The sequence below is a fragment of the Mustela erminea genome, chromosome 21 (assembly GCF_009829155.1).
Source record: "Mustela erminea isolate mMusErm1 chromosome 21, mMusErm1.Pri, whole genome shotgun sequence".
Taxonomy (NCBI): Eukaryota; Metazoa; Chordata; class Mammalia; order Carnivora; family Mustelidae; genus Mustela; species Mustela erminea.
This window is the reverse complement of record NC_045634.1, coordinates 23,715,491-23,743,044: the sequence shown is the minus strand read 5'-3', so window position 1 is coordinate 23,743,044 and position 27,554 is coordinate 23,715,491. Positions and strand designations below refer to the sequence as shown.

Below are 27,554 nucleotides of genomic sequence, written 5' to 3'. Positions count from 1 at the left end.
CAAACGTAGGCACTTGAATTATTAAAACTTAGAAAACAGTAAAATCCTCAATGTTGCCATTATGTAACTAGACAAATCATAACAACATCAACAGTCTTCAGCAGTATGCCAAAATCATTTCATAAATTTATAAATATATCAAAATCTCTTTCAGTTTTATTGTCTTCAGAAACCCAGGACCACTCGATGGCCATTTACTTGTCATTTTCATCAGAGATTATTCTTAACTGATTTTGTATGCTACTGAATACATCCTTCCCTAATTATTTCTGTTTTACTAAAATGAAAATAAATTTTTTTTCTCTTGGAAACAAAATAAAGTCAAATTAATTCAATAGCTGTGAAAATTTCACCTGAAATTTTAAACAGCTCCAAAGCCACAAATGGAGAAGATAAGCACATTAGCTTTAATGTAGCTAGCATGCAATAAAAATGAAAAGATCTATTTTGGGAAAGTTAACACACGTAGAAAAATCGATTAAAGCATGTTCACTAAAAGTCCTGCCATTAGCATTTTTATTTAGTACAATATATGCTAGAATATAAATACAGAGCAATATGTCCTTCCTTATCACGGGGAGTCTTTTATACAATTAAAATCCATAGCCGACATTTTATATGACAAAAGAAAAATAAACTAAACCTGTAAATTCTCAGGAGAAAGGATATAAGAAAATAATGCATTTTATATAAATTACAAAGGACAGTTACAGTGAAAATCCATTACCTTCTTCTCTGACTCAGTTTTACAAAATAAAGTCAACATGGATTATTCCGGGAACTGCTAAGAGTGCATGAACAGTGTGGCCCTTTCAAAAGACAGTGGTCAAAGACAAACTCTTATCTTGATGTTATGTATTGTTCTTAGTTCTTAACTGGAGTTGAGCTTCCTTTCATAGTCTTCTTTAGGTGGTGGTAGTTTGGCAAGATTTTCATCAGGAAATCCAGCTGTAGTGTCTGGGGCTAAAAAGATAAGATAATTATGGACTGACAAGCAGAAGGCAAAGAATACCAGGCAGAAATAATCACCACCATGCCAGGGAAATATAGGTGATTTTCACTGGCTTATTTTTGCTTACCTGTTTTTTTTTTTTCTTTTTAATTTACAATGAATATATGTTAAGTTTGGTAATGAGAAAAAGCCAAAAGATTTTACATAAAAAAATTATACAGGACTGTTTTCAATCCTGCTTTTGGCAGACTTTACCCTGGCCTCCAAAAAGTTAAACAGTTCTAATCACAGACAGCAACGTAAGCAGAAACCTGGAGCACACAGCTTTGCACAGGACCCACACATCACACGGCTGCGGGCCTCAGCAGCTCTTCCCCCTTCCTGTATATCAGCTTTGCCCCAACTTCCCTCACTGTGAAACTCACAAGGGGCACTCGTGACAAATACAGTTTCAGGCCCCTCCCCTAGACATTGTGATTCAGTAAGTCTGAGCAGTCCTTTTAATAAGGACCTCTACATGATCACTGTGATCACCGAAATGTGGAAAACAGTATGCATTAAACTTCAGATATTCTTGCTTACTTAACTCTAATCTCCCTTAACCCAATTCGTTTCTCCCTCTTCAATCATTTTTGCGGTTATGAGAAAGACAGTGAAAAGAAAAACGGATTCGTTCTCATTGCCATTTTAGTCTATAGAAGTCATACTTGCTTATAATGTAATAAAAGCCAAACGTCAGAAAAACAGAATAGCCCAAAGAGAACTGGAGTTTTAATTTCTGATAAAATATGGCTAAGATTCAGAAGCAAAGTGATAAATTACTTAAAAAATATTTTCTTTGTGGGGAGGGGAAAAAGGCTGGGTAACTAAAGCACTATATTGTGGGCCAGGCGATGAGGATCAAGACCTCAATTAGAATGTCTTCTGTCCAAAGAAAGCCCCAAGTACCCTATCTTATTTACCTCCTAAATGAAACTCTAAATACATATTCTTCATTGTTCCTGGTTCTTAGGTGGAGAAGATAAATTCTCATAAGCCAGGAAAATATCCAAATACATTTGCATATTCACCAACTGTGTTTATTTTCAAGTAGTCTATGTTGGCAAACTAATAGATGGATCTAAGTTGGCTGCCCGATATACATTTGGTAGGGTCATTCCTTACCCTGGAGGATTAATATTTTAAGAGTGAATCAATAGGGGCGCCTGGGTGGCTCAGTGGGTTAAGCTGCTGCCTTCGGCTCGGGTCATGATCTCAGGGTCCTGGGATCGAGCCCTGCATTGGGCTCTCTGCTCAGCAGGGAGCCTGCTTCCTTCTCTCTGCCTGCCTCTCTGCCTGCTTGTGATCTCTGTCTGTCAAATAAATAAAATCCTTAAAAAAAAAAAAAAAAGAGTGAATCAATAGTTTATAAAGTTTGGTGACTCATCTTTAGTGAAAACACGTAAGACCAGGAAAAACATCTCTGGATTTCCTTTTTTCCATCAATTTGTCATTGTCATCTTTGTACATATTTTTGGTAATAACCTGAAGACTGAATAATTTCACTGCAAATAAATTCTAGTTTTAGGAATGTTTCTCTGATGTTTTATTTTAATCATCTGCTTCTTAAATAGCAGACTGCTGTCCCATTAAAACAATCATGTGACATTTTGGGGAAAATCAACAGCCCTAGAAAGAACTTTCAAGTATAATTAACAGTGTTGTATGAGTTTCAAGCGTACAACACAGCGACTCAACAATTCCATACGTTACACAATGCTCACCATGAAGAATGTAGCCGCCATCAGCAACCATACACTATTCTCACAATATTACTGACTACATGCCCCATGCTGTACTCTTCATCTCTTTGATTTATTTATTTTATAACTGGAAGCTTGTACCTCTTTATTTTATCCACCCCTCCACCTACCTTCCCTGTGGCAACCACCAGTTTGTTCTCTGTATGTAAGTCTGTTCCTTTTGGAAAAAACTCTTTTTAAAGACAGGTTCTAGTACCTGTGGCCGCTCAGTCTGCGCCCGACGAAGGCAGTCTGCACCATAGATCACCGTATTCTCAGGGATGACTTCAAACGTATTCAGGTTGCAGCAAGCCCCGATGATGCAACCACTTGTCAATATTACGTTTCTGCCCACATATGCTGCAGTAAAAACAAAGAAAGACCTGCAATTTAAGACAAATAAGGAGAACACTGATTTTTTTTCTAAAAATGACTTAAATATTAAATTACAAACTACCCTTAAGAAAAAAATTTAAGGAAATATTTTAGCTCAGAGTTTATAAAGAGGCAGGTGCCTGACTAGTACTAAATGGATTAAAACAGAGCTTTGCAGACTAGTTGTGTGACCTTGGGCAAGTCACTGTAAATTCTCTGAGCAAGTTTATTTGTAAGATGGAATGACTGACCTACTTGCAGTTGGTTGTAAGGAATAAGTGAGACATTAAATGTAAAATGCCGAGCACAGGTTTGACGCACAGTAAGTATATAATAAACAGAAAATAACAATGATAATAATTGGTAATCCAAGTTGAAATAATAAACGGTTAGGTAGATTAACAAAAAGTCTAATTCTATTAATTAAAAATAATTTTCTTTCACACCAGTCAGGACCATCAAAGATAAATCATTATTCTATTTTTTTTTAAAGATTTTATTTATTTGCCAGAGATAGAGAGTACACACAAGCAGAGGCTTAACCAACTAAGCCACCCAGGCGTCCCTCTATTTCTTTTTTAATCATTATTCTAAAGATGTCTCATTGTTCAGGTTCTTTCTGGACTGTAGTGGGACATGGTCTTGGAGCTGCTTTCCTAGTAGTGGTGGTGACTTCACATGACCTCCTGCCCACCTCCATTTATAAGTAGCTTCCCTTTGTTCCTGACTGGCTAGGGTAAAGAACTTCTACAATTAAAGAAAGCAAACTGCTATAGAAAATGATTTTTTCCTTTAATTTTGCAATTATATTAATCAACTAAGTTATCACTGACATTAGTATTTAGTAGAAATCTTTTTCAAATCTTTCATCTGAAAATTATGGTTTAATTCAATCCTGATTTAAATGTACACAGCTGATTTTTTTTTTTTTTTTAAGGGAGGGAGGGAGGGGCAGAGCGAAAGGGAAAAAGAATCTTAAGCAGGCTCTACGCCCAGCCAGGAGCCTGACATGGGGCTCAATTTCACAACCCTGAGATCATAATCTAAGCCAAAATCAAGAGTCGAATGCTTAACCAACTGAGCCCCCCAGGCAGACCCACAGCTGAATTTTTAATTCAATATATTAAACATATTATTAAGTTCCTTAAAGGCAAATAATTAGTCTCATAACATTTTAGTCCACTTTCAACCATACCCTCCTTCCACACTGCCATAGTTTCCACTTCGGTTGTTTTTTCAGGACACAATAAAGAGAAAAGAGATAATCACTATTCACTATTCACAAAAAAAATTCCAAATATAGCTTACCTTTTGATTCAATAACATTATTATCTCCCATTTTCATGGCCTGAGAATCTGTAAGCCAGAGTTAAGTAAACACTGTAAATGCGTTCATCTTTTTTTCCCTCCACTAATTCACTATATCCTTTTTTCTTTTTAAAGACTTTGTCACAGAGAGCGAACAAAAGCAGGGGAAGGGGCAGACGGGGAGAGGCGGGCTCCCTGAGCAAGGACTGATGGGATACTCAATCCTAGGACACTGGGATCATGACCTGAGCTGAGGGCAGACACTTACCCCACTGAGCCACCCAGGTGTCCCTAATTCACTATATCCTTATCCTGCACCACAGCAGAGGACAAAGGCATGGGAAGGGCCATGCAGCCCCAGTCTGGCCAGAACTTCTTGCTCAGAGAAGCCTGAAAGTAAAGTTTTAATCTTTAACAAGTATCTCTAAGCAGATGCAGTCACCTTCTATATTTTTTAAAGAAATGAGCATCTTTTACCCCAATTCTATGAGGAACATACTTTCATGACTGTCTTAAGAAAATTAAAATTACTTACCACCAAATCACTTAATGCTAACACTGCTAACAGTCTGATATATCTTTATATAAATACATACAATTCCCTTTATATAACTGGGAGTCAAAGAGTATAAAATCAAACTGTATAAACTCTCACAGCTCGCTTATTTGGTTCAATTAAATTTGTAGGCAAGCATTATTTCATACCATTAAAATCTTTAAATACATAGTTTAAAATGACTGCTTAATGGTCCTGATCGTCCATTTTACACATATAGCTTAATTTATTTAAATATTTTGCTATTGTTAAACATAGATTTTTTTCATCCAAGTTTTCCTATCATAAAATAATGTTTTGCTGATACCATGAAAACATTTTACTATCTTTTTAGAGGACAAAAATCAAGCATAAGAACTGATAGCACTCTGGGGGGAAAAAAAAACAAAGAATGAAATATTTCCATCCCCATCCACCACTTCTTTACATCAGACAGCATACTGCTAACCAAAACCATACAGGAACCAAATGGACAGAGCTGAGGTTCTTAAATCAGTCTAGAAGCCAGGATTCCTATTTCTGTGTCTACTGCCACTCTGTCATTGCTACCCATCAACAAGCTGTAGCAACAGGAGCAAGATGGTACCTGAAGATATGTATGTATGTGTGTGAACTCATACTTATAATATATGTGACATATTTGATAGCTAAAACACGACAATTTCTATGGGACAGATCTGAATGTTAAAGACAGGTGGGAAGAAGAGTTTACTTAAATTGTTGTAAAGGATACAACAGCCAACTTCAAACACATTATTGGTGCCAATGATCATAGGTTTCGGTTCTGGATCTTCAGCATCAGGAGTGATATTATCAGGGTAACTATAAAAAGAAGAGACAAATCATCAAAATCAATAATGCAATAAGCAATTCTCTTGTTTTAGAATTCGGGTTCACTCTTTCAATTTTACCTCCATCAAGCTTAAAATACATAACTACAGGGGCATCTGGGTGGCTCAGTGGGTTGAGCCTCTGCCTTCAGCTCAGGTCATGATCTCAGGGTCCAGGGATTGAGCCCCGCATCTGGCTCTCTGCTCAGCGGGGAGCCTGCTTCCCCATCTCTGCCTACTTGTGATCTATCTCTCTGTCAAATGAATAAATAAAATCTTTAAAATAAAAAAATATATATATATATAACTATATAAGTAATTTCTTAATCCAAGTGAATTATTTATCCTCTGTGCTGAAGAACTGATTCTGAATTGAAAAAGAACTACTGAAATGTAAGGAAGCCAAAGGCAGATGCCTAAAGACATCACAGTAAAACTCAAAGTGCAGAGGGCCTTTTCCAGGACAAGGTAAAAATGTTCCTGGCTATCATTTTTAGCTTGTTAAATTAGAATCAAAATTGGGCCTGAGTCGAAAAATTTCCATTCTTAATAATCATTCAAGATTGTGAAATGCAGGGCGCCTGGGTGGCTCAGTGGGTTAAGCTGCTGCCTTCGGCTCGGGATCGAGTCCCACATCGGGCTCTCTGCTCGGCAGGGAGCCTGCTTCCTCCTCTCTCTATCTCTCTGCCTGCCTCTCTGCCTACTTGTGATCTCTCTCTCTGTCAAATAAATAAATAAAATCTTTAAAAAAAAAAAAAAAGATTGTGAAATGCAAACAGATATTCACAAATAATTATTTTATGCTGTTAGGTATTTTGAAATATTTGGAACATAAAATGTTTGTGGTCTAAGAGGAAGCCATTTTTTAAATGGAGCTTTATCTCTGACAGTTGAGTTACTACAGAATATAGCTATTGTCAACTGACTTACAGTAAAGGTGCCAAAATAGATTTTAAAAAGAAACTCTTAATATAGTAGAAACTCCCAAATTCTAAGTAAGTGTTAAGACAAATCAATCTCTTTATCACAGTTAAATATTTTCCCAAGGTCTTTCTTAAAAATTCCATACATTTGTTGCTATAAATTAGGTATAAGCTTGAATTTCCTGCCAAAATTTTATCTAGAAAGCTTTACAAATGCTTATGAAAACTTCATAGGTATTACAGTCTAGTTCACTAAGATTATGCACGTTTAATATTTTATTATTTCTTTACTCTTCAAAGTTAAAAATTGCCTCTAGAACCCTCCAAATTTTCAAATATAATTCTGGGTGCCATCCCCACATAAGGTTTATGAAAATATACAACAGAATTAAATTCATGTGTCTGGGCATGAGTAATAACATTCCAGCCTTCGGAACTGAGAAATCATCCAATCAAAAGACTCTCTTTGGGGTGGTCAGCACAACACTTGATCGCTAGAGTCAGGAAATGTTTGCTTAGCGCACAGAAGAGGTAGTGACGTGTAAGGGAAGGCCATCAGACACAGGGGAGGGAATTCTAGTCAGCTACGGACGAGTTCTCTCACCTTGGACAAGTCTCTTCACCTATCTGGTATCTGGTTTCCTCATTAACTAATTTCTCGTGTTGAAAAGATCCTTAATGTTTCTCTAGTTCTAAAATAGCAGGCTTTTCAGATGTCTGTTGTAAAAGGTTCCTATAGATAAGCTGAAATTAATAAAAAGACAATCTGTGCCCCTTCGTTCAGAGTACCTGTAAGAGTCGTACTCACGCATTTATGATAAGCGCCTGTTCCTCTATGAGGTTACCTTCACCGATCACGATGGGCCCGGCTTCGGCAATAATGCGTGCTTTGGGGTGGATCACCGTCCTAGGTCCTGTTAAAAATATGATGAAACGGAATTATTGGTGGAGGCTACGCTTCCAAAAGGAGGGGAGAAGATGGGGGGGGTGTCAAGGCTATTGGGAGGCACATTTTCTCAAGTATACGGCAGGCACCCTAGGCACATTACAGACGTTATCTCCGCGCTGTTATCAACAGTAGTCGGAGCCAGATCTCAAGCCAAGGTGAGTGGAGACAGCCCAGGCTCTGGAGCCAGACAGCCCTGGCTCAGCGGCTGTTTGGAAGCCTCTGTTATCTCAGCAGTGAAATGGGGGTGGCGAGAATACCAGTCTCGCAGAGTGGTTGTAAGGATTAGATGAGATAATGTTTGTAGACACGGTATTCTGGCACATTGTTGGCAATAAAAATTCATTCCCTTCCTTGTTTTGCTTTCCTTCATAAAAATGAGGCTCTCTGCTTACAACGCTGCAGCTTTCTCATGCCAGTGAACCACAAAGCCCTTTCTTATTCTAGTGTACTGCAGAGTTAGTCTCTTCATTATGTGGCTAAAAGGCAATACAGGAGCAATGGGAGACAGGAAATATGTAAACTAATGTTGTCTTTGTTACTCTGTCTCCGTCCCTACAGCAAGCCTAACCCCTGGAAGGAGGCAGAGCTTTCGTTGAAAAAGGTTACAGGGAGACAGCGGAAGGAGACAAATGTGATTACTGGAGTCCTAAGACCCTGAGATAGGCCAACTGAGGCAAAGTCTCCCATCTCAAATTGAAGGGAGCAAGATGGGGTCTCACCACATCCATTTCACCATGAGGGTGGAGGAGGCATTGCACTGCTCAAACAGGGACAGCATTCTAGAGTGCTAACGCGTTCCCTCCCCTGGTTCCTCATTTCCTGAAGGCCTAGCGTTTGGTGATCAAGAAACCACTCAGGAGAAAATATAACCTCACATGCGCCACTCCCTGCAGCACGGGCCCCGCCCACCCCCGAGGCCAAAGGCTATTTCTACTGGTAAACCAGCAGCAGGATGGGACTCTGAAAGTAGGAGAGTGTGGGCAGAAGCACTGACAAAAGATGGGAGGTGGTCAGGAAGAAGGCACTGTTCATGAAGCTCGGTACTGGATTGTGTAAATTAATTTATTCCGTAGTCATTACCTGCTGATGATGCAGTGCTACAGGTCACAGGGAAACAAAAAGGAACACATGCTACTTTTGCCCTTTGGAGCTTGTGTATCTTCTTTGTTTTGTTTATCTTGAAAACTGGAAATACTTAACACACTCACACACAAATGTATTAAAATAAATGAGGTGTTCCTGGTGCCTAGAGAACTGGAAGGAACCTCCGTGCAGCTTTGTTTCTCCCCTAACAATGACGAGCTGGGGACTGATAAGGAGGGTGGGGCCGAGACAGGATGCTCGGGCAAAGGACCCACAGTCTGATAAGGAACAACAGGAGAGAGGCTTTGCTATTTCTGTCACCTCTCACTCCCCAAGTCCTCAGATGCCAAAGTAAATTTCTCTGGCAACTTCTCCTATTCAGGACAGAAGGTGGGATTTCTTGGATCTCTGGGAAGGTTCTCAAGTGGACATGTGTGCCTTTTTTTTCTTTGTTAAAAAAATACACACATTTATAAAAGTAGTATGTGCCCATTATAAAAATTCAAAGCAAGGGGCACCTGCGTGGCTCAGTGGGTTAAGGCCTCTGCCTTCAGCTCAGGTCATGATCCCAGGATCCTGAAATCGAGCCCCGCATCGGGCTCTCTGCTCAGCAGGAAGCCTGCTTCCTCCTCTCTCTCTCTGCCTGCCTCTCTGCCCAACTGTGATCTCTGTGTGCCAAATAAATAAATAAAATCTTAAAAAAAAAAAAAACAAAAACTCAAAGCAAAAAGTGAAAGATCCTCTCTTTATGCAACCCTATTCCCTAGAGGTAATTATTCTTAAAAGTTTGGGGTATATTATTCCAGCCTTAAGTTCTACTGTATACTTAAGACCTATAAATGTCACTGTATATAAAATATATTTTATCATAAAGTTAAAGAATAAAATAGAATTTGAAGGTAGAAAAATACGGATTATAGGCACATGGTTTGTTTGTTTGTTTGTTTTTAAATCAAGGAACAGTACTTATTATTCTGCAATTCGCTTTATTCACCTGAAAAGTCATGGTGATTTTCCCGTGTAAGTACATTTAGCTAGCTATTCTTTTCAGTGGCTGAATAGTATTTCATATCATATTAGCATACCATAATTTATTTAACCAAGCCCTTAATGATGGGCATTTAGATGTTACTACTTTTGGGGGAGAGGTGCTAAAAAAATACTAAAACAAACACTGGATTCTTTTGAAATGAGAAATTTCTTACAGGTCTTCCAGCTGTGTGAACCAATTTGAATCTATAGTTTGCACAATACCAGATTTGCATTTTACTTTAAAATGCTCTGTGATAGGGGTGCCTGAGTGGCTCAGTCGGTTAAGCAACTGCTTAAGCATCTGCCTTCATCTCAAGTCACGAATCCAGGGTCCTGGGATGGAACCCCACATCAGGCTCCCTGCTCCCAGGGAAGCCTGCTTTTCTGCCCCTTCCCTCCCCCAGTGGTGCTCTCTCTCGCTCTGCTTTCTCTCTCTCTAATAAATAAATAAAATCTTAAAAATAAAATAAAATGTTCTGTGATAAAAGGGACAAATTCAATTTTAGGTTCTTTGGTCATTAGAGCCCTGCCAGCACCCCACCCCTCATCTGGAAGGTCCCCACCCTGGTCTCTACCACGGAAAGGCTGTGTGCTTCATCTCTCAAATGCCTGTTCTCTCCCCCATAAAAAGATGAGATCTGGAGCAACCTAATTCATCGTGTTGAAGTGTGGGTTATAAGAAATAATGTCTGAAAGGCAGATCACAGGGTCTGGTCTGTAATTGTTAAAAATGGGAGGTTCATCACTATCTGACACCAAAGGCTATTTGTATAACTATCATAATAAGCAAAACAACTCCTTCTGGTCTGAGAGACAAAAAAGGGGTCCACTTTACTCCTCTACTCAGGTTACTAGGGTAGTAACTCCTTTTAATCAGCATGAAGAAATTTATATATTACTGTAAAATAGTAAAAGAAATTAAAAAAGTATTTTCCATACTAGCATTAGAATCTTAGGGAAGAGATCATCACACTGTGATAGAAAGCAGATCGGCTGCCACTGCTGAACAAGAAGCCGGCTGCACTAGCTGTTCTGCTGATCCTCAAGCTGTAGCTTTTGACAGCAAGTCCACCTGCAAGAAGCTTCCTGAGAATGGACTAGTATGACAAGGTTATCACTGAAACCTGCCTTCCTTAAAAAGCTCCTCTAAAGTGTAGCTCTGAAAACAAGTGATATTTCCATTTTTCCCTTTCAAAAATACATATAATACATGTTAATTACACAAACACAAATTTTAAAAAATGAAATTTGAAAGAAACAAAGACACGATCTCCATGTCTCATACAATTTTTAAATATAATGCCTGAGCTATTTTAACCAGGCATTTTATTATTGTTATTACCATTTTTATCATTATCAATAAGTTAGCTAGAAGAAAACTGGAAAACTCCTGGTTAGAAATCTAAAGGCCCTGAGATACCAAGCAACATCACCAGCTTGGGTGAGATCTGCACTTAAGACAGCACCTCCCCCTGGTGGCAGTACCGCCAAACTACAAGTCCTCATATTTGGGGCGGAAAGAACGTAAAAGGTCAAAACATAAACTTTGAATTGTGAAGTAACAGCAAAAGTCATGGGTGATAATAAACTGAACAGCTCCCCTAAATCTTTCCTAGGTCTTTTGGGGTAGAGACTAAAGAGGTTAGTACACATGTCCTTTGGCACATGACTGCTAAGATTTTGGTTTGGAGGGCTCGCTAAAGGGCCATTCAGGGGCAGGTGTGCGGTCCACAGTGTGGACTCCGTCTCTGCTCACAGTCTGGGGCTGGTGGCTGGCACCAAGTCCTGGGCAGCTGCAGCCGACTAAAATGTGAGCACAGACTGCTCCACACTCTTCCACATGCGAGAAGCACTTTTACCTAGAATGGGTCTGATTGCAAACCAAGTTTGAGTCTTGAGATTAAAATGCTTTAAAAATAAAATCTGTCACCATGGCAAGATTTTTTTTTTTAAAGGCTGTTGTGAACTTCTTGGAGCTCTCACTGGCAGGGTAGTTTGTATATTTTCTTACCAAATGCGCTGAAACCCTATTTGGCTTATCTCCTTGTTTGGATAAATGTGTCTAGAGTTGGAGTTGCCTTGCCGGCTGATGAATTATTTTTCTAAATGGTTGGCTGGGCTTGATGCAACACAGCCAGAAAGGCATTCCTTGCATCAAATTTCCATTCCCCTCATTTGGTAAAGGACATTTTTCCTGTCTGTCTTTGCCACAGAAAGCAATCTCTGTGCACATTTTCATATGTCAATAAACAGTTCAAAAAGCCACAAGCTTTCTCCTTGAAAATTAAAACAATTCTTTTGACCTGTAAGCTGAAGTACCTGTAAGCACTACATTATATTTGATGAAATTTAAGCCAAAGCCACTGTTCTGCCTTATTGAAAAAGATTTCCATGGTAAAGGGAAGCTTTTGATCTGTATTAAAAACTCTAATGGGGGGCGCCTGGGTGGCTCAGTGGGTTAAGGCCTCTGCCTTCGGCTGGGGTCATGATCCCAGAGTCCTGGGATCGAGCCCCGAATCAGGCTCTCTGCTCAGCAGGGAGCCTGCTTCCCCCTCTCTCTCTGTCTACCTCTCTGCCTACTTGTGATCTCTGTCAAATAAATAAATAAAATCTTAAAAAAAAAAACAAAAAACCTCTAATGGACAGAAAGAGTAAGTGGGACATAGGGCTTCCATCTCAGCATTTTACACTGTGTGGAGTTCTGCCTTCCTACCTGCAATGTCCCAACCAAGCCTTGTCCTAAGACCAGGAGGCTGACTTTCACCTCATGGTGGGACTCCAGACTGTGCTTAGAAATGACTTTCTACAGTGTTTTTCAGCTTTCAAAGCAAAATTTAAGGAAATAATGCATGGCCCAAAATCCAAGGCAGCCTAAAGCCTAATTACAAACAGGCTTGATACTATGAAACCTTGTTTACCCACACTGTAATTAACAAGAGAGCTGTTATTTTTCCCAAGGTCTGTTTCCCAGCAGCCTCTAATGAAAGGGGTCAGGTTCCAGCAGAGCCTCAAGTCACAGAATTTCTGCTTAAGGACAATACTCCAAAGCTTCAGACTAGTTTCTTCGATAAACACCTGATTTTTCTAGAATAGAAGATCAGGTTTAAAGTTCTACTACACCAATGAAACACAGAGAAGGAAAAAATTACTTCCGAAATATTTCAGAATGGAATAATCTGGTAGGAGTATAACCAACTAGGGGATGGAAAGTTATGCATAACATCCTGTGAAAAATCCATTAATTCAACTACACTTAAGTTTATTGCTACTTAACCCAGAAAATAGAGCTTATTAAGTGTTCAAATCTCCCTATCCATAACATAAGAGAAAAAGACTTTATTCTGGTATATTAGGCAAAAACAATAAATAAATAAATAAATAAATAAAAGCCATAAATCAGAAAACCAACCAACCAACCATGGTGGAGAGAGTAAGTTTTAATTAAATAACTTATCTCTACTCTCCCAGGTGATTTAACTTCGTATCTCCTAGGAGCTTTTTAATCTGATGTATTACATCAGAAAAATGAATTAATAACAATCAAAAGGTTTTACATTTATATTTATCTGGGGAGGGAGAGGGAAGAGGGAAAGGGAGAGTGAGCACCTTAAGCAGTCTCCATGCCCAGGGCACCCAACATGGAGCCCAGTGCAGGACTGGGTCTCACAACCCTGAGATCATAACCTGAGTCACAATCAGGAGTCAGACATTTAACTATCTGAGCCACCCAGGCACCGTGATTAGAGATATCTTATACCAAATATAACAATGATGGAGGGGCACCTGGGTGGCTCAATTGGTTAAACATCTGCCTTGAACTTGGGTCATGATCCTAGGGTCCTGGGATCAAGCCCCACTTTGGGCTCCCTGCTCAGCAGAGTCTGCTTCTCACTCTCCCTCTACCCCTCCCCCCAACTCATCTCTCTCTCTTAATTAAGTAAAAAAAAAAAAAAAATCCTTAAAAAAAACAATGATAAGGATGCCTGGGTGGCTCAGTTGATTAACCTGCTGCCTTCCACTCAGGTCATGATCCCAGAGTGCTGGGATTGAGTCCCACATCGGGCTCCTTCCTCATTGGGGAGCCTGCTTCTCTCTCTGCCTCTGCCTGCCACTCTACCTGCTTGTGCTCACGCTCTCTCTCTCTCTCTCTCTCTCTGACAAATAAATAAATAAATAAAATCTTTAAAAAAAAAATGATAGAAATGGCTCTCTAAATACCAATTCTAGAAAGTTTCCATACTTCTATATACAAAGACGAGAAACACAAAACAAAAAAACAAAAACAAAAAGATAAGAAACACATAATGAAAATGAAGAATTATAAAGACTAAACAATGGGTAACTATATCCCTTCTGAATATTTTCCTTAACTTAAAAAACTGAAATATTTCTGTAAAGTATTTTAGCAAATTTTCTTGTTTAAAAAAACCGGGTCAAAAATAAGCATAACAAATACTATCTTAGATTCATTCTATGACAAGCTTCAAATCACTAGTTTAAAAATTATGACCACTTCTAACACTATTAATCTATCACTGAAAATCTGTATTGAACTGTCATTTTATAACTTAACCACAGATCTGTGTACTATCAGCTAGAGGAAAAACCTATATGGAAAGTAGATTTAAACACTGTATTTCCTTTGGCGCCTGGGTGGCTCAGTGGGTAGAAGCCTCTGCCTTGGGCTCAGGTCATGATCCAGGGCCCTGGGATTGAGTCCCGCATCGGGCTCTCTGCTCAACAGGGAGCCTGCTTTCCCCTCTCTCTCTGACTGCCTCTGCCTAACCATGATCTCTGTCTGTCAAATAAGTAAATAAATAATAAAATAAAATAAAATAAACACTGTATTTCCTTACGTAATTTCAACATTAGGGAAGGTTGGTTGACAGAAGGATAAAGAAAAGAGAGGAGCACGAAGCCGTGAAAGACAACAGGAGAAACAAGAAAGCGAGCGCGGACTCCTGGTAACGCCCACGCTCTAATCCCAGTGGCCCACCCTTCCTTCTCACAGAAGAAAGGTTTTCCTGCTATTCTACATAAGCTTCTACACGTAACAGGAGGTTTTTTTCCAAGTCAGAAACACACACACACACACACACACACACAAAACATACATATACACCTTGTACGTTTAGCCAGCAGAGGGGTCTATGCCATCTTTGCATCTGTTCCAGAGTAGGTATAGTATACTTAGTTCAGAATGGGGAAGAAGGAGAAATGAAAGAGAAAATGTGTGTAATTAGCTGCATTATTTTAGTCTTACTTTCATTCTAATTATAGAATACCTTGTGAGCTAATGAGAGGGTTATTCCTCAAACCATGATGAAAACCATAAAAATACCAGATTAAAAATAGTGCAGAAGAGCACCGATAGACAAGTGGCCATCATGATTTCTCCTCATAAAAAGTTTGCAAGCGGTTTGGGAATTCACAAAGAGTTAACACAGCACTGAACAGAAACTGGGTCATCTTCTAAACTCTGAAATTCCGTCAACTTAAAATAATTATATAAATCCAACCTGGCAAATTCCCAATGATGTTCCATAATACCAGCACAATCGTCACATGTTCTCTAAGACATGATGCCTAAATTGGTCAGAGGCTTAGACTTAATAAAACTCCTATTTTTTTTTTCCTATTATAGATCCTGTTGGTGTAAGGGAGCAGGGCATGTTTTCTCTCTGAAAGCTCTACTCTGGTTAACGAGCAGCTGCTAGTAAGGACAGACTCACGTTTGTAAAGCTCCAAGGGCATTTCAGGCCGTGATAACATATGTAAAAGAATAAGTGGCTAAGGGGCGCCTGGGTGGCTCAGTGGGTTGGGCCGCTGCCTTCAGCTCGGGTCATGATCCCAGGGTCCTGGGATCGAGTCCCGCATCGGGCTCTCTGCTCGGCGGGGAGCCTGCTTCCTCCTCTCTCTCTCTGCCTGTCTCTCTGCCTACTTGTAATCTCTCTCTGTCAAATAAATAAATAAAATCTTTAAAAAAAAAAAAAAAAAAAAAAAAAAAAAAAAAAGAATAAGTGGCTAAAATTTAAGTTTGGGAGAACTTAATCATGTCCATATAAGCAAGATGCCACCTGTTAAACTGTTCATTTGATTTCAGTGTTGGATCTCACCTCTAGCAAGGCTACACAATGTTAAGATTAAATGGTGCGATTAGCTAGAGTCAGGATTTGGGCAATGACTTTCACAAACATTCTCTTATTGAATCCTTCAAAAACCCACGAGGTAGGCACTCCTATTTTGCATGTCACAAAAACTGCTAACTGCCACTAGATATCCATGCTTTCCTCTTTTCTGGTAACAGAACCCTGTCGGACTGGGAGAGGCAAAGCACAGTTCAGACTATGATCTCACAGCCTTCCCTGCAGCTACAGTGTCCATGACACCAAATCCAAGGCAGAGACCGTATATACATAGAGAGACCTGTGGAACTTTCAGGAAGACTATTTAAAGGAAGCTGACTCAACTGGGAAGTACACCTTTTTGTCTCCACTCCTCCCTTTTCTTATCCAAGATCACTCTTGGTGCTTTAGGATCGCATCCTGGCCTACAAGGCCAGAGGCCCTGGACAACCAACTAAGGAGTCCTGAATTGCCCACCTCTATATTTCTTTATATAAAAGAATAAACCTCTGCATGGATAAAGCCACCACTACATGCAGCTGAACCCAATTCTAAAACACACAATTACACGCGGATATTGAAAATGAAGTGAGGTTAAGCGGTCTACTAAAGTAAACCGGCAGGTAAAGAGCACGGATGCTAACCCAGGTCTGTCTGACTCCATGGTCCACACTCGCTAACAGTAGCATCTAAGCTCCATGAAGCAGTACCTTGTCTGCTGTGTTCACTCCTGTGTCCCAGCAGGTACACATTTGGATGTTTCTCAAATAAATCAATGACTTCATTATATTGCCTCATTAGTTTATCAGATAGAAACATAAACATAGAGTCCATCAGAGGGTCTGGCTGGCTCAGTGGGCGGAGCATGCGACTTGATCTCAGGGTTCTGAGTTTGAGCCCCATGTTGGGTATAGAAATTACTTAGAAACAAAATCTTAAAAGTTTCCATCAGACTTAATTCTATTAGAAATATTTAATATTTACAGGAAAAATACATTATTTTGTCAATAAAATTAGCACATCAGTGAAACAGACAAAATATAAAACCTAATTAACTGTAAAGCACTGAAATAAATTAAATTACATCCATTTTTTAGAAATAATTAATAAACTATTTAACTAAATAACTAATAAACTATTTTCTTACCTATGGTTACATCACCCCGAATTTCACTTTCTACGCACACAACTGCTCCAGGAGCAATCTTCACACTGTAGAAAGAAAAAGGTAATATTCACCATGGGCACATTTTAAAAATATTGTTATAGAAGTTATCTTAACACTGCAGTGAGAAAAAGGTTTAAAAAATGGATTTAAAAAACTGTAAGAGAATAGGATATTTAATATATTATACAATTCTCAGGAAGTATACAATCCATTGGCTAAAATCACTAATGATACCTTATTAAAATGCTTGAGGAAGTGCCTTGGTGGCTCAGTTAAGTGACTGACTCTTGGTTTCTGCTCAGGCCATAATCCCAGGGTCATGGGATTGAGTCCCCTATCAGGCTTTGTGCTCACTGGGGAGTCTGCTTGAAATTCTCTCTCTCCTTCTGCCCCCACTCCCTGTGCTCACTCTCTTTCTCTAAAATAAATAAATCTTTTAAAAAATGATAAAAATAGGGGCGCCTGGGTGGCTCAGTGGGTTAAGCCGCTGCCTTCTGCTCAGGTCATGATCTCAGGGTTCTGGGATCGAGTCCCGCATCGGGCTCTCTGCTCAGCGGGGAGCCTGCTTCCTCCTCTCTCTCTCTGCCTGCCTCTCTGCCTACTTGTGATCTCTCTCTGTCAAATAAATAAATAAATAAAATCTTTAAAAAAAAAAAATGATAAAAATAAAACGCTCAAGAAAAGAGGCTTTGGATTCTTTTAACACCAGCATTGTTTCCAAATAGGATAAAGCTGAATACACCTAACTATCCATTAGTAAGGGACTGATTAATACTAATAACTACGGTACACCAGTTTATTACATAGTCATAAAAAAGAAAGAATAATATTTTATGTAAAGATTTGGAATGATTTCCAAGCTATATTAAGTCAAAAAAGATCAAAGCCAGAAAATGGTGGGTATATAATACACCATAAATTTTGTAAATTTTGTGGGGCGCCTGGGTGGCTCAGTGGGTTAAGCCGCTGCCTTCGGCTCAGGTCATGATCTCAGGGTCCTGGGATCGAGTCCCGCATTGGGCTCTCTGCTCAGCAGAGAGCCTGCTTCCTTCTCTCTCTCTCTCTGCCTGCCTCTCAGTGTACTTGTAATTTCTCTCTGTCAAATAAATAAATAAAATCTTTAAAAAAAAAATTTTGTAAATTTTGTAAAAGAATGTACATTCAAAATATTTAACAACCAGCAAGATAATATTAATATAGAAATCAATGTAGAGATTTAAAATTTACAAAAATTCCTATTTACTCTCTAACTGTATATGTTATAAAACTGCTTATTGAGTGATATAAATTGGAATGCAAATTGTCCCCATATTACTAATGTACACATAATTTACTGATGCTTTTTGATATTCTGTGACATCCTGTTTGACACAGCTCAATCTAGCTAAATGCTGCCTTGGCTGGGCCATGAACTGACATGCAGAACTGTACCAAATGACTCCCCCCGCCTGCCCTTAAACTGATAATCATTTGGTAACTTGTTCTTATTAAGTATTTTCCTTAGTAGTAATGAAATTATTCATGGTGTTAAATATGCACTCAGCTTCTCTAAAATAGCAGCTACCATGTTAGCTACTTTTACTTTATAATCCTTTTTGGATTTTTCAAAATTTTGATTTCTAGTTGTTCACTGCAAGTATGTAGGAACACAATAATTTTGGGGGCACCTGAGTGGCTCAGTAGGTTAAGTGTTAGACTCTTGATTTCAGCTCAGGACTGGATCTCAGGATTGTGAATTCAAACTCCCGATTAGACTCCATGCTAGGTGTGGAGCCTACTTTAAAAAAAAAAGAAGACAATGAAAGAAAGAAATATAATTTTGTATATTGACTTTGTTTCCTAAAACCTTGCTAAACCCACTCAGTTCACATAGATTCTCTGGGATTTCTCACAAAAAGAATTTTGTTGTCTATGAATGGGACAGTTTTTAATTCTTTTTCAGTCTACATGCATTATTATTTCTTTTTCTTGCCTTATTGCCCTGGTTAAGACTTTCAGTATGATGTTTAATATCCTTAACCTGTTCTGGCTCCATAAGACCAACAAAACCTATCAAACTATCTTTCTAAGCCATGAATGATGCGTTTTATTTTTATTTTATTTATTTATTTATTTAACAGAGTGAGCACAAGCAGGCGGAGAAGCAGGCAGAGGGAGAGGGAGAAGCAGGCTCCCGACTGAGTAAGGAACCTGACATGGGGCTTGATCCTAGGATACTGGGATCATGACCTGAGCTGAAGGCAATGGCTTAACCCAGTGGTTGGTGGTGAGCCACCCAGGTGCCCGGAATGATACATTTTAAATAAATAAGTATCATTTAATTAATTTTGGACTTCTCAGTTTCCCTTTAAGATTGTTTTTTTTTTTTTAAAAAGATTTATTTATTTATTTATTTGAGAGACAAAGAGAGAGAGCACCAGGAGGAGGAGCAGAGGGAGAGAAAATCTCAAGCAGACTCTGCCCTTAAGCCAGACAGTTGTAGGGCTTGATCTCATAACCCTAGGATCATGACCTAAACCAAAACCAAGAGTCCAGTGCCACCCAGGTGCCCCAAGACCAGATTTTTTGTTCTTTAAATCACTGTTCCTATTGCTTCAACATCAATCTTTTTTAACCAAGGATAAAATTATTATTCATTAGTATCACTTCTCCTTACTTCCAACCTTCAAATAAATACCCAGCTATCACATATATAACCTTATTATGTCATATTCAATGACATTGGTTATAGTATTTCTAGATCATTGTCTATACCTGTTCTGTGTCATATTACATTCAGGATGCTTGATACATGACACAAGTCAATGTAAGTAAGAAACAAAAGGTTGTGTTATGAAATAAATATGAATACTTAGAATAGTCAGTATAATCAAATTCTGGTCCATTTCTTGTATTAGTTTGTTCAGGGTACTGAGGAGTTTTTGCTTTTATTTATGATGGTAATCTAATGATGATGCACCTATAATTTAATTAAGACACTTGAACACCTTTGTTGACAATTATTAGGACACTTCTGGAAAATACTGTATCAATATGCATCAGGAATTATGAACACAGTCACAATGTTTGACCTCGGAAATCTATTTCTGGAGTTCTCTCATCAAGAATTCAATAGGAGGAATATATATATGCAAAAATTGGCAATGTTGTTTAGAATAATGAAATCATAAAAGGGGAGGAGTAATGAAATAAAATATAATCATCACCTAACTGGAACACTATATACTGCCTAACAAAAGAAAAAACAAGATAAAACTACTTTTTTTCTCTCTCTTTTTAAAAAATTTTATTTATTTATTTGACAGAGAGAGAAACAGTGAGAGAGGGAACATAAGCAGGGGGAGTGGGAGAGGGAGAAGCAGGCTTCCCGCCAAGCAGGGAGCCAATGGGGGCTTCATCCCAGGACCCCGGGATCATGACCCCAGCCGAAGGCAGACGCTTAATGACTGAGCCACCCAGGCTCCCCAAAACTACTTTTTCTTTAAAAGATTTTATTTATTTATTTGACAGAGATCACAAGTAGGCAGAGAGGCAGGCAGAGAGAGAGAAAAAGGGAAGCAGGTTCCCTGTAGAGCAGAGAGCCCGATGCGGGGCTGGATCCCAGGATCCTGGGATCATGACCCGAGCCGAAGGCAGAGGCTTCAAACCACTGAGCCACCCAGGCGCCCCCAAAACTACTTTTTTATAGACAAAGTTTGCTCCTCCCTGTGGCCTTGCACTTGAGACATCAGGTCCAGAGGTAGGTAATGATGACAGAGCAACAGTGAGCCAACTGGCTCCCCTTCCCTGGTGTTGTTTAGTTTAGCCCATCAGCTCCCCTTCCGGTTGTTTATTTTATTTTATTTTTTCAAAGATTTATTTATTTATTTGACAGAGAGAGATCACAAGTAAGCAGAGAGGCAGGCAGAGAGAGAGGAGGACCTCTCTCTGCTGAGCAGAGAGCCCAATGGGGGGCTCGATCCCAGGACCCTGAGATCATCATGAGCTGAAGGCAGAGGCTTTTTTTTTTTTTAAGATTTTATTTATTTGACAGAGAGAAATCACAAGTAGATGGAGAGGCAGGCAGAGAGAGAGAGAGAAGGAAGCAGGCTCCCTGCTGAGCAGAGAGTCCGATGCGGGACTCGATCCCAGGACCCTGAGATCATGACCTGAGCCGAAGGCAGCGGCTTAACCCACTGAGCCACCCAGGCGCCCCTGAAGGCAGAGGCTTTAACCCACTGAGCCACCTAGGCGCTCCCCCACTTCCAGCTGTTTAGTTCTCATTCTTAATAATGGATGGAGAACCAGAGATTATCAGATGAATCAGGAAAGCCTCCAACTAAAAAGGAATAAAAGCAAAACAAAGAGCAAAAAGAACAGTTTAAGGAAACACAGACAATTCAGGTACTAAAAGAAAACTTAAAAAAAAAACCAAAAAACAACAACCTTATAATTCAGAGAAATAAGAGACATTTCTGCATAAAACAAGACAGAAGTCTATGAAAAAGGAACAATGTCTAAGAAAGAGCTCCAAGGGGCGCCTGGGTGGCTCACTGGGTTAAGCTTCTGCCTTTGGCTCAGGTCATGATCTCGGGGTCCTGGAATCGAGTCCTACATTGGGCTCTCTGCTCAGCGGGGAGCCTGCTTCCCCCTCCCCCTCTGCCTGCCTCTCTACCTACTTGTGATCTCTCTCTCTCTCTCTGTCAAATAAATAAATAAAATCTTTTAAAAAATTAATAAAAGAAGAAAGAGCTCCAAGAGATTAAAAACATGATCGAAATTTGAAATCACTAGGAGTGAGGTTAAAAAAAAGAGCTCTTCCAGAAAGTAGAACAAAATGGGGGGGGAGGGAGAGAAGGAGAGAAAAATGAGAAAATTAGAGAGTCCAAATAAAAGAAACCTCAAGGGGTGCCTGGGTGGCGCAGTTGGTTCAGTGTCCAACTCCTGGGTCAGCTTAGGTCCTGATCTCATGGGTCCTGGGATGGAGCCCCACATTGTACTGGGCTCCAGCTCAGCAGAGTCTGCTTCTCTTTCTCTCCCTCTGCCCCCACCCCGCCACTGTGCTGTCTTTCTCTCTCTTTCTAAGGAAAATAAAAAAATAAAAAGAAAGAAATCTCAAAAGGAGAAAAGAATTTGTAGAAAAAACTATTAAAGAATAATACAAGAAAATTTCCCATTACTAAAGGATATTAATCTCAACTCTAAAAGGATACGAATGCAAAGGACCCATGCCAAGTAACATCCTCTTAAAATTTCTGAATGCCTTGGGACGCCTGGGTGGCTCAGTTGGTTAAGCAGCTGCCTTCGGCTCAGGTCATGATCCCAGCGCTCTGGGATCGAGTCCCACATCGGGCTCCTTGCTCGGCAGGGAGCCTGCTTCTCCCTCTGCCTCTAGCCTGCCATTCTGTCTGCCTGTGCTTGCGCTCTGTATCTCTCTCTCTAACAAATAAATAAAATCTTTGAAAAAAAAAAAAAATTTCTGAATGCCATGCTAAAGATCCTTATAGCTTGCAGAACAAAAAAAAACAAAAACAAAACCAAAAACAAAGTCACACAGAGGGATTAAAATCATCAGAATGGCTTCAGAGTCCTCAAAAGCAATACCGGAGGCTAGAAAACCAGAATACAATAGCTACAGAATGCTAAGCAAAAACTATGTTCAAACTAGAGCTACCTATCTAACCAAACTAGCAATCAAGTATGGAAGGAGAATAAAGGCATTTTCATACTTACTTAGGTAAGTATTTATACTTGCTTTCATTCATACTTACTTAAAAAAAAAAAAAAGATCTCTTAAGTACTCTTTATTAGGAAGCTGCCAAAGGATGTACCAAGCTAAATAAAAGCCAACAGACAGGGCGCCTGGGTGGCTCAGTGGGTTAAGCTGCTGCCTTCGGCTCAGGTCATGATCTCAGGGTCCTGGGATCGAGCCCCACATCGGGCTCTCTGCTCAGCAGGGAACCTGCTTCCTTCTCTCTCTCTCTGCCTGCCTCTCTGACTACTTGTGATTTCTCTCTGTCAAATAAATAAATAAAATCTTTAAAAAAAAAAAAAAAAAAAAGCCAACAGACAAGACATTCTAGAAACAGAGGCCCCAGTGTGTGAGGACAGAGGGAAATTATCAGGACAAAAGCCATGCATCAGCCTCAGAGAACAAAGCTGATAGGTTTCAATGGGGAGATCGTAAAAAAAAAGGACGATGACAGATTATCTGATGGTTTACTAGATATTTGGTATATCTGTGAGAAGATTTAAAAATCATCAGTACATAGAAAAGAAAGGATATGAAAATAATGAACTTATTTTGTTAAATTTTAGATTAATTCAGGTTGAGGGTCCAAAGAAAATTCAAGAGAAAGACCCAGTAAGAAAGTGAAAACACGGGGCACCTGGGTGGCTCAGTGGGTTAAGCCGATGCCTTCCGCTCAGGTCATGATCTCAGGGTCCTGGGATCGAGTCCCGCATAGGGCTCTCCGCTCGGCAGGGAGCCTGCTTCCCTCTCTCTCTCTCTCTCTGCCTGCCTCTCTGCCTACTTGTGATCTTTCTCTGTCAAATAAATAAATAAAAATCTTAAAAAGAAAAAAAAAAGAAAGTGAAAACACAGAGCTAGAGAGTTCGAGACCAGAAATAAAGCTCTGAGAGTTAGTAGGGTACAAAGGCCTTAATGTATCTCTCCATCATTCACATTCCCTAATCCCTCTAAATATTCACTAATACAAGTGCAAAGTATCACCAAAAATATTCTTCTTAAATCACACCAACTTCCCTACTGATAGGGAAAGATTTTTAAAAAAGGAGACATACACAACTTTTTCTCCTACCACCAAGTATTTTTAAAACTCTAAAAGAAGATATACCAAACCCAAACTGATAATCCCTGAGTCTATCTTCAAGAAACATTTGTGAGATCAGACACAGCTACATCTGTTTCCATCATTTTGACACGCTGCGACTTTCTACAAAGCACAAGTTAATGAAATTCTAGAAATGATGCATCTGGGTTATGTGTTTACTGAAGTCACAGAAAAAATATAACCTTCCTACCAAGTGCATGAAAAACTTTAGTACCATGGAACAGAAAGCAGAAATGGCCAAACCCTCTCGTTTTATAGATGAGGAAACTGAAGCTGAGAGATTAGAAATTTCCTGAAGCAGCTGGTCCCTGAGGCATCATTATCGGAACACCAATCATGTCTTTTCTGTTAGCTGAAAGTTTCCTGGAAACATCCTGACATGTTGGGTATTTTTCCTGTGAGAGCAGAATGATGCTCTCTTGAATACATCACCTTTCCTAAGTGCTATTCCTCCGATGCTTTTCATTTAGAGTGGGGGGGGGGGTGTTAAAATAATGCAATTTATTAGGCCCTGGTCAAATAAACCAGGTTTTCTAAAATGCCTCCTGTTTTAGACCTTATTTCCAGGTTTCCATTTCCTCAGCCTCCCTCTCAGTATGATTTTTTGGGAAAAGGGCATCAGCTATCATTTAACTTGTCCCAGACAAGTGAGGAGAGGAGCGATTCCCAAGTGTCCCTCTGTCCAGTCTTACGCCTAAGGGAGAGGACCCGGGTCGAGTTTGTGTCCCGAGTTTGTGTCTTACTTCTGAGACCTAAAATAATTAAATTCACGACTAGACCAACTCTAACACAGTCCAAACATCTCCGTGTAGACTCCACTGCACTTCGGAGTGATGTGGCCGGAGGTGGGGGGGGGGGGGCGGTGCTCAGACGGCTGGGAGGAAAAGGCCTAGCCGAGGACCTACTAAAGTAACTGCCTCAAGAGAAGAAAACCCTAAATGTTCATTTATTTTTTTTTTTAAAGATTTTATTTATTTGACAGAGAGAGATCACAAGTAGGCAGAGGGGCAGGCAGAGAGAGAGAGAGGAGGAAGCAGGCTCCCTGCTGAGCAGAGAGCCCGATGCGGGACTCGATCCCAGGACCCCGAGATCATGACCTGAGCCGAAGGCAGCGGCTTAACCCACTGAGCCACCCAGGCGCCCTAAATGTTCATTTATTACGACAGAATCGGTTTCTCTGCTCAAGGAAGAGTCAGTGGAGGGTGCTCCACGCGGCTGCTTCCGGAGTAAGCCCTTCTCCCGCCCAGCCCGTCTCGGCCACCCCGCGTTTCCAGCAGTGAGGACTGCGGGAGAAGCCCCATCGCCGTCCTCACGCGTTGGCGCAGGAGCTGATCCGCGCAGCTCCGGGCCGGGCGCGGCCCCGCTTCGGACGAGCGACCGCGACGCGCTGACACCACACACACCGCCCCCGACTGGGCAGGAGGGGACTGGGGTGTGGCCGGCACTTCGGCGGCCGTCTCGGAACGCCGGGAGGAGGAAGCTGTTACAGGCCGCCGACCGTCGGCAGCCGCCCCAAACGCTGCAGGATTTGGGGGAGCGGGGGCGTCCCTCTGTGTCCCGCGGCAGTGGGCGACCACAGGCTCCCCGCACAACGCCTCCGGAGACCCCCTCCCTCTGCGCCGGCGCGTTGCGGAGGCGGGCGACGGGACCGAAGAACAAAAACCTTCCCGGCACCGATTCCACGTCCCTTCCCCATCCTCCCTAACACCCGCCTTCGTCGCCTCCTCCCTCAGCGGCCGCCAGCCCTGGGCTTTAGCAACCAGCCCGGCCGAGCGCCCGGGAGAAGACACCATCTCAGTCCCTGCCACTGGCGACCAGAAGCAGATTGGCCGCGCCTGCGGAGTGCAGAAATAGGCTTTTTCAAACCGCGGACTGACCTCTTTTGAGCCTTCTCCGCCATGGTTCGGACCCGGTCTCCAGTTGGAGCGGAGATCGACACAACCGCCTGGGTCCAGCGATGATCTCTACAAGCGATTGGAGCGCCTGGCAGGATCGGGCGGGGCGGGGCCTGCGGGGGCTGGAGGTTTCTCCTCCCCCTGGCTGAGGCGGCTGATACCGGGCAGCCCTGCGTGGGCTCCGGCTGATTGTCCGCGCTGTCCGCGGATGGATAGACTTGGATTTAAAACAGCGACTTGGTCCAACCCAGCACACATCCTGTCGACCTCATCACAGGCCACCGTTCTTTTTCGGTCTGCTTAAGATTCCGGCCAGGCCCCGGCGCCCTTTTCTCTTGTGTGAGCTCACCTCTTCCTGGGCGATCTCAGCATCCCCATAGGTTAATACCTTCCTACCTGCCGGTTTTCTCGGGTTGATACCTCTAGTTCTGTCCTCTTTGCCGAGCTTCCCATCTGGTTACTTCATTGTACTTGGCATTTCCACTTGGATGCTTCAAAGTACTATCAAACCTAAAACGTATAGAACAGAGCTTTTGAATTACGCCCTCAGTTGGTGCTCTGATCTCCATCTCAGTGAAGGGATCCACCATTCACCTAGAGCTCAAGCTAGAAACTCAGTAGGCAGCCTAGGCTTTGCTCACCTCCCTGCACAGAATGCATGGGCAAGCCCTGGCCACCTCTCTAAGCAGCCAGCTCTTCCGGGCAGTCCGCTCCCTCCACCCCGGTCACATCCCCATCCCACCCTCCAGCCCCCATCCAAGCCATTCTCCTGTAGCCAAAAGTCACTCTGGAAAAACCAATCCGGTTATTTCACTTTCCATTCTTTATAAAATCCAAATTCTTTTCCATCGCCTACCTCTGGGTTAGATCCAGCCCCGGCCTACTTCTCTCTGCCTTATTGTCATGCTCCTCTTCCTCTTTCTCTGATCACACTTTCATCCTCCATGAAGCCAAGCTGACTCTGCCCCACATGGCTTCCACCTGCCCCGCTCCCCACCCTGCCCCCCTATGAGGGTTTAAGTCTCAGATGTGGGTTGAACCTCTGCCTTCAGTTCAGATCATATCTCAGGGTTCTGGGATTGAGCCCCACATTGGGCTCTCCGCTCAGCAGGGAGCCTGCTTCCTCCTCTCTTTCTCCCTGCCTCTCTCTCTGTGTCAAATAAATAAATAAAATCTTTTAAAAAATGTACTGATTCCAAAACACAAATATAAAAGTATAAGTAGGAGTTAATAAATATTTAACTCAAAGACAAAAAGCACAACTTTTTTCCTAACAAATTAACTGCAACTCAATTCCTCTATACCTAACAGTTAAACTTAATGAGGGATCTGATTACATTGTAATATGTTCCATACTGTGTAAGCTTAGTCATTGTTCTACTGTTCATCTAGATCTTTGTGCCACCTGTGGCCTTTCCAGAACCGATTTAAGCATTTCCATTTCTTTTTAGAAATTCCCTATCTCCGCAGATAATTGCTTTTTTTTTTTTTTTAAAGATTTTACTTATTTATTTGACAGAGAGAGACACAGCAAGAGAGGGAACACAAGCAGGAGGAGTGGGAGAGGGAAAAGCAGGCTTCCCACCAGCAGGGAGCGTGATGCAGAGCTTGATCCCAGGACCTTGGGATCAGAGCCTGAGCCAAAGGCAGATGTTTGATGACTCAGCTACCCATGCGCCCCTAATTGCTTCTTTACTTACCCACTACAGGATACCCACAGTACACTGCAACTGTCATTCTTTGA

The 27,554-nt window shown here is 41.1% G+C and overlaps 1 protein-coding gene and 1 pseudogene across 1 annotated transcript; both read right to left on the bottom strand.

Moving 5' to 3' along the window:
• Positions 1 to 478: 478 nt before the first annotated feature.
• DCTN6 (dynactin subunit 6) lies at positions 479 to 25,900 on the bottom strand. The gene is made up of 7 exons (XM_032329055.1): positions 25,793 to 25,900; positions 17,062 to 17,126; positions 7,534 to 7,639; positions 5,706 to 5,794; positions 4,417 to 4,464; positions 2,951 to 3,093; positions 479 to 963 (listed from the first exon to the last, which is right to left on the bottom strand). The coding sequence occupies exons 1-7, from the start codon at positions 25,813 to 25,815 to the stop codon at positions 865 to 867; spliced, it is 573 nt and encodes a 190-aa protein (XP_032184946.1). The 5' UTR covers positions 25,816 to 25,900; the 3' UTR covers positions 479 to 864.
• Positions 23,654 to 25,786, bottom strand: LOC116581787 (annotated as a pseudogene).
• Positions 25,901 to 27,554: the final 1,654 nt, after the last annotated feature.